The 8,042-nt window shown below is 40.2% G+C and overlaps 1 protein-coding gene across 1 annotated transcript in view; it reads left to right on the plus strand.

The window, feature by feature from the left end:
- The window catches only part of LOC102254402 (alcohol dehydrogenase E chain), a 16,620-nt gene extending 11,512 nt beyond the window's left edge, over positions 1-5,108 (plus strand). Inside the window, exons 7-9 of the mRNA XM_005867960.2 lie at positions 1,696-1,831; positions 3,158-3,296; positions 5,015-5,108. Of these exons, the coding sequence (XP_005868022.1) occupies positions 1,696-1,831; positions 3,158-3,296; positions 5,015-5,039 (300 nt within the window). The 3' untranslated portion in view covers positions 5,040-5,108. The remainder of the gene's footprint in view (positions 1-1,695; positions 1,832-3,157; positions 3,297-5,014) is intronic.
- The last annotated feature ends 2,934 nt before the right edge of the window (positions 5,109-8,042 follow it).

An 8,042-nucleotide genomic window follows, 5' to 3' on the forward strand; every position in this document is an offset into this window, starting at 1 on the left:
GCATGGCTGCCGGCTGCCATCTTGGCTGACAGTTAATTTGCATAAGGATATGCTGATTAGCCAATGGGAAGGGTAGCGGTCGTACGCTAATTACCATGTTTCTCTTTTATTAGAGTAGATGTTTCATTCCATCAGTTATGCCATCCTAGTTCAAGTAATATTTCCCTTTTAGAGTATTAGGCCATTTAAAATTTACTTTGTTAACTTTTAATTATAATATTCAAATTAAACATAAATAATACTAATGCTGTTCTCAAATTGAAAAATTTTATTTTTCAATTTCTCCTCACATTTTTAAACAAAATGGTTTAATAATTTTTATATTTTAATGACTTCCGATTTTTTTCATAAATCACAATTTCCTCAAAAGAAATAGTGAGCAATTTAAGACAAGTATCATTTTATTAACATAAAACAGGCCCCATTTACCACAGCATACAGCACAGTGCCTGGCACACATATTAAGCGCCAAATCTATGTGTTAGACTGAATACTTTTAAAAGTCAACAGATTTTTTCACCAAAAAGTATAAGAAATACATATCTATGGATTACATGAGACAATGCATATAAAATACTTAGCACAGTGCCACTTGTCCAGTGGAAAGCTCTTACTAAATATTATCTGATGCTACTGATAGGAAGTAATGTTTTCAGTGATGCAGTGCTTCCATCATCTCTACAACATACATAACATTACTTTCAAATAATTACAAACATGGTCAATTACCATGAGGAAGCCATCTCCAGCTAAATTCCTTCCAATTCCTCATGTGGGATTGGACTGTTACTTTATTTGAAGACACCAAATGTCTGATAACCACATGTCCCACGGTCATCTGGTTTTCCAGATGTCATACTCCAAAATCAAAGGACTAATCAGTATATATAGCTGGGAGATCCTGAAAAAGTGTCCTACTACATGTTTAAAACCCTGACTGGAAGAGGAAGGCTTTCTTTTGGAGTTCCAGAATTATAGGTATAGTTTAAAGTAAAACCAATACACTGTATACATTTTTGGGAGGTAAGAGCCCATTTAAAACATGTTCATTTCAGTCCAGCAGGTATGTTACAAAGTGCTCACCATGATTAATCATCAGGGCAGTGCAAATCAAAATTACAGAGACAATACCTCACCACTCCTGTTAGGATGGCTGCTATCAAAGGGTCAAGAAATGGTGTTGGCAGGGGTGTGAGAGAGGGCAACCCTTGTGCACTGTTAGTGGGAACGTAAAGTGGTTTAAAGTACTGACCTTATATCTTGTTCACCATCAAAACACCTGCTTTAAAGTACTGAGTTCTAAATATCTATTTGATAAACAAATAAATATGAGTAAACCAACTCATTATTTTTGCCTGAGAGTCATGTGATGACAAAGCACTACTTGTATTTGAGGAATCAGACTTTAAGTAGATATGTTTGTAATAACATTTGCCTCTTCATTACTTTATTAAGGAAGAATTAAGTGTACACAAATTCATTCAGCCATTGTCTCATTCAAAAAGTGTTTTCTGGGCATTTTCTAAAGCCACAGCACTATTCTGGGTGTAATGGGATTGAAGAAGCCATAAACATAATCTCTTCCCTCCACATGTTTGCAATCTAGCTAAATCAATATTACGTGATACCATGTATCATGAATGAGGACTATCAGAAAGTCCTCTTTAATGATGCCAAATATTAATTTTATTCCAGGAGGCTGCCTTGGCAAGCTGTCATGAGGCATATGGTGTAAGCGTCATTGTAGGAGTACCTCCTGATTCCCAAAATCTCTCCATGAACCCCATGCTGCTATTGAGTGGGCGTACCTGGAAAGGAGCAGTTTTTGGTGGTATGTATTTAGGCTTGAGGGATGAATTTTTATTAATCTTTATCATTTGACTGGAGGCCCAGTGCACGAATTTGTGTATGGGTGGGGTCCCTCTGGGTGGCCTGCGAGGATCGGCTGAAACCCGCAGTCCAAGGCTGCCTGCAGCCCCTACCTGCCACTCCTGCTCATCCCGGCCCCACTGAGCCTGCTTGGGCTCGCGCCCAATGAGTCCCAATCGGGAGAGGCTTGTGCCGCTGCAGCAGTGCTCACCACCCTGAGCCCTGTGTCTGGCGCCCTCCCGAGGGGAGTGGCCTGCGGGATTGGGCTGAAACCGGCTCTCTGACATCCCCAACATCCCCTGGGGGGTCCCAGATTGCAAGAGGGCGCAGGCCAGGCTGAGGGACCCCACCAGTGCAAGATCAGGGCCGGGGAGAGACCATCCACAGTAGAGCTCCAGGTCATGTCTGGCTCCATCTTGCCCAGTCCCGATGATCACCAGCCGTGGAGGGACACGGGAGGTTGGCCAGCCGGGATGGACCGCGGGAGGGCTCCAGGGCATGTCTGGCTAGTCTGGCTCAGTCCAGATCGGCAGACCCCAGCAGCAAGCTAACCATACCAGTCAGAGCGTCACTCTATCCGCTGGTGGTCAGTGCATGTCATAGCGAGCATTGAGCGGCTTTAGCATATCATTAGCATATTACGCTTTGATTGGTTGAACAGTTGACCAGTCACCAGACAACCAGACACTTGCATATTAGGCTTTTATTATGTAGGATTTCTTCCCTTTATCAAGTGCCAAGGTGAGTTTTTAAGAAGCAACGTGGTTTAAATAAATTAAGTCATTTGTATCTATAGGCTTCAAATTAACTAGAAGTAGAACTAATACACACATTCCCAAGATAGACATCTGGTGTCCCCATAAACTAGGGTCTTTCAGCACCACTTCTCTTTATACATGTGACTGCACAAGGCATGAAATATACCTAGGAGGACACAGGAAGTCCATAGCAATAATTCATGGTTACTCTCATTGCCCAAATCTAGACAGCTGCACATTTTGCTCCTTGCCTTTGGGAATAACCATGCATACAATAATTTCTCTGTGAGAGAGCTAATAACTAAGGACCCTAGCTTAGCTCATCAGATTTTTTAAAGTAACAACAACAACAAAAAGTCTAACCACTGCAAGAGGATATTGGAGCACTCAGTCTCTCACTGACCTCAGTAATAGTAGTCTGCGTACAAGTAAGTAGCAGTAGAACTTCCACTTGAATTCTATTCAGAAAGTCTCCTCTCCAGTTCTCTTACCCCTGGCTACCTCTAACAATGATGTCATGTTCTTTTCAGGCTTTAAGAGTAAAGATTCCGTCCCCAAACTTGTGACTGACTTTATGGCTAAGAAGTTTTCATTGGATCCATTAATAACCCATGTTTTACCTTTTGAAAAAATAAATGAAGCATTTGACCTGCTTCGTTCTGGAAAGAGGTAATTTTTAAGTTTCCTTTTATGGTGGGGGTTTGATTAACAGAGAAAAGAGGTGAAAGTACGAGAAAAACATTGGAGTGCCTTGGTTTTCCATTACTAGTTCAGTCTTTGCATGTAGAACATTTAAGACCATATTGTGAGAAGCTAGGAACAGTTGTTTTGCATTTCCTGCTGAAACATTGTTCTGCTGAAATGAAATTACATATGCTGGTTACAGTGAATCTAAATGATCAAAGCCACTCATCTTTATATACAAAAGAAGACTCACCCTTGCTAAGAATAAGAATCAGAGTCCCACAGTCATAAGCATAACATGGAGTCACTGCAGCTTCTGCCTGGCCAGCTAAAAGGTTGACCATTAATGGCTGTAAATGCAAATTATATATAGGAGTAGGTGGAGCTACATTGGGATTGTTTTAATATAATGTAACATTTAATATAATATGATATATCATATAAATAATTTTTAAAGGCATGAACACATTTTTCTAAAAGTATCCAACAGAAGATGATTTTAAGAAAGGACATGAGTTATAGTGTAAATATTATATAGCTGATCTTATCAAGAATGGAGTCTCTCTAGCTTTATCTTCTTACTAAGGCTCCTTAAGCACCACTTTATCAGAGCTCTATTAAATCTTCATCATTTACTATTATATCATTGCTTCCTTCAGGCCAGTTACTTGTCATCTTGTAATTTGTGCAATTTTGTATTCAGGTTTAAATCCCAGCACTTTACACTAGATGTGTGACCTAGAGCAAGTTACAAATATCTCTAAGCCTCAGAATTTTTAATCTCTAATCTTTAAAGCCTACCTCATAGCATTGTTGAGTTTAAGTGATAAAATGCACAAGAAACATCTATGGAGTATGTGATAAACAGCAAGAACTTATTACCCATTGTTGTTTTCAATTCATTATTATGCCAGGCATGTAGGATCTCAAAAATGTTTTTTGAGAATCCTAATCTATATATATAAAAGCCTAAGCGACCGAAAGACCAAACAGCTGGAATGACCAGAATGACCAGAACGACCAGTCACTATGATGCACACTGACCACCAGGGGGCAGACACTCAACGCAGAAGCTGCCCCCTGGTGGTCAGTATGCTCCCACAGCGGGAACACCAGCCTGGCAGCAGCCACTCCCTCAATAGTTTTGCAGGTCCAATCTCTGGAGAACGGGCCAGGCACAAATGGACCAGCATCATCAGCACAATCCTGACAGTGCCACCAGCCCCCTGGAAGTCCACTTCAGGCACCGTGGCCGCTTCCCCTCCCTAGATGCTTTGCAGGGAAGAAAGGCTATAAAAGTGGCTGCCAGGTGGGTCCCGACAACCGGCACGAACGTCGGCAGGACGGATCCAGATCCCAGGCCGGCAAGGGCATCCCACTGCCTGCCTGGAGGGCCGATCGTGTCCTGGGGCCCCCACCCTTCTTGGGACCCTACCCATGCACAAATTTGTGCACCGTGCCTCTAGTTGATTATAAAGCCTAAATGACAGCCATGTTTAGGTTTGAGTTTAAGGTTGGAGAAAACACAAGACCAAACCCAGAAAAGGTGAACTATCTTTGACTTGAATACATAGGGATGGGAAGGGAGTGGCAAGAAACACAGACACCTGTTCAGTGAGACACATCAAATGCCCCTGGACTCTTACATGGAAGAATGTGAACTACATAAATATTAAAATAATATCTTTTATTTTGTGTTTCAGTATCCGCACTGTCCTGACATTTTGAGATCATACAAAGGCTTTCACTTGTAGCTGTCTTCTGGCTCCTTCATCATCTGGCACATCAGACAAACAACATCAATAATTCTGTTCTTCAGAGATGTTGTCAATAAATTATACATGGGAGGTTTCCATGGGAAAACAAGAAACAAAAAATTATGTGAAAACCTTTTTCAGGCATATTTTTAAAATCCAAGTGAAGGATAGATGAGCCATCAGCGGATTAATTGAATCCAATAAACATTTTTCTTAATCACTCCACTCACGTTGCATGGTGTCGTCTTTCCCATTAAGGAAAAAGATTTCTTTGACTTCTTGCACGTTTTGTACTGTTGCCACCCTTAGTCACTGAAGCCCAGTGGGAGAGGTCCTCATTTTACTTGTCCCCAGCACACACTTGATGGGCTCTTGTGCTCGAAGTCTTCTACTTCTGCCTCTACTTCCACTGCCTGTATTTTCCTTTCTATGAAATGTACCAAAGCCCAAAGGTAAAAACTGCCAGGGAAAGGGTATACTCAGACTTTTAGATGAATATGGACCAGGATGTCTAAATGCAGGAAATTTCTTAGGGAAATGTGGCACACACATATGATACAGGGGAGTGTATTTATTGATTTTATACTCTTTGCTCTTAATATATAACTGTTCTTTAAAATAAAAGCAATTTCGTGCTACCTGTGATAAATGTGAGGTTCAGATATTAAATGTGAAAACTGAGCTATTCCTAGAAACTTATTATAAAAATCTGGACTTTTACTCATGAAAGTGCTTCATTGGTTAAAACATATTATTACCTTAATTATTTCTCATTAACTGAAAATGAGTCTTACATAACTAAAAAGTAATATGGTGGGTTAAAGTATATGGTTGAAGCAGGTGTGGATACAGCATATAAAATGATAACTAAGAAATGGCACAAACATCAAAAGCAATATGTTTTCTAAACGTGTGCATATATACAGATGTACAATTTTGCTAAAATTATTTTCTATCTAGAACTTTTCTATTAACTACCATGTCTTAAATCAAGCCTATAACCCTGGAATTAGTTTAATGTTTTTAAATATGTGGAAGCCTGTGGTACGTTTGTTAATGCTGTTCCACAATCAGGGGAAGGTTTGCATTTAGGCTTAATCTCTAAATGTGTAATGGAAAGCTTATTCCCGTAAGGAGTTTTAGCTCTCTCCAAAAGTGTATTTGTTTCCATGTCTATAATTTGTTTGGTGTTGTAGAAAGGACTCCAGACTAGGACAAGTGATCTCCCACTTCTCTGTGACCTCCTGTAACTTACTCAACCTCTCTGAGTCCATTTCACCCTTTATTTTTAAAAATTATTCTACTGACCCATTACAGCTCAGAAAGCTTAGATGAGATGATGCCAGTTAGAGAGCTTTCTCAATGATGAAGTGCCATAAAGATGTAGGAGATGGTACAATTGTATTGTAAGAGGCTGAGGGAGATATTGAGGTCCAGGCAGCTTCAGAATGTCCCCTTGGGTCCATGTGGCTGGGTGCTCCAATGACTTTATATTGGTGCTGATGATGTGAGACCCAGAGGAAAAGATGATGGTTCTAAATACCCACATCACAATAGTGAGCATAATGTTCTGCTGGTTGTACAAAGGCCTACATCCAGCTTCATCTTCCCTGCCGCCCAGGTTGTGGGGAGCGAGTGGAGAGCAGGATGTAGGTCGGCATGTCAGTGGCACAGTCCTCCTCCATGGGGTGTGTGGAGAGGTTGAGGGAGGGTGCTTTTTGTGCACTGGCTCTCTGTATACATTGACGTTGGTGGGGAAGGAGACAGCTGAACTCAACATATAAAAATGGGACTCCAGATTGTTGGTATCCCGATAAGCCTGTAAGGGGCACATGGACCCGGTGTCCTGTTGGTCTCTAGTAATGAAAATTCTGACTCTAGAATCAAGAGTTTCCAATTTTCCCTGGCCTGTGTGGCTCAGTTAGTTGAGCATTGGCCTGTGCATCAAGAGGTTGCTGGTTTGATTCCTGGTCAGGGCACGTGCCCAGGTTTCGGCACCCATCCCCAGTAAGTGGCATGCAGTAGGCAGCTAATCGAAGTTTCTCTTTCATCGATGTTTCTCTCTCTCCTTCTCTGTTCCTCTCTCTAAAATTAATAAAAAAATATATTTTTAAAAAATTTCCATATTAGTTTGTTGGTCTTCTTTTTAAAAAATATAACTGTAAGTGCATATAGCTTGCAATCACTTTTAGCCAACTGCAAAAAGTTTAATCAAAATGAAGAAAATTTTCAGTTTGAAGAAAAAGAATTTCATGTTGATGGTTTAACTAATCACTCTAATACAATGTCTTAGGTTTTCCAGAAATAGTAAATAAAGAAAAATTCAACTCTGAATTAACCCTTTGTTGCTTTATAAATCACACAAGCTGCTCTAAGATTAGAAAGTCATTTTGACAGAATCATTAGAAAATCATAAGTTAAAGTGAGAGCAAGCCTATGTTTAATAATTAATTCTTACATACCTGACTGCTTAATTCTGATAACAAATGATTGTTGCACAAATAACCTCAATACGTTTTCCATGAAGATTCTAAGGTAACAATTTTATTGAAGTACATTAATTCTATTTACCTGTCAAATACCTAGTAATTTTCATGAAATGGGCCATTGCATAAGAAGAGAAACCAATATTAGTGGGACAAGAATAAAGTAGAATGGGAGCATTACAGTGGAGGCCAAACACTATTCAGATGAGATTAATGGTCAGATGTGTGGACTTGGTTATCTCCTTTCATTCAGGACCCAGCGTCTGGAAGCCCATCTGCACAGCCCTACCACAATCAACAAGAGAACCCAGAAGTTGCTTCATTACTCACTAACAGTGGTAACTCGTGAGAGAGGACAACTAGAGAGAGAAAGCATCTGGTTTCCTAGTCCAGGCTTGTTTTGAAGTATCTGGTGTGTTAACAAAGAAGTCAGTAGATAGATTTATAATGAGAGAAAGCAAGTTCAGAGAGATTGCCAAATAATATTT

The sequence above is a fragment of the Myotis brandtii genome, unplaced genomic scaffold (assembly GCF_000412655.1).
Source record: "Myotis brandtii unplaced genomic scaffold, ASM41265v1 scaffold2565, whole genome shotgun sequence".
Taxonomy (NCBI): domain Eukaryota; kingdom Metazoa; phylum Chordata; class Mammalia; order Chiroptera; family Vespertilionidae; genus Myotis; species Myotis brandtii.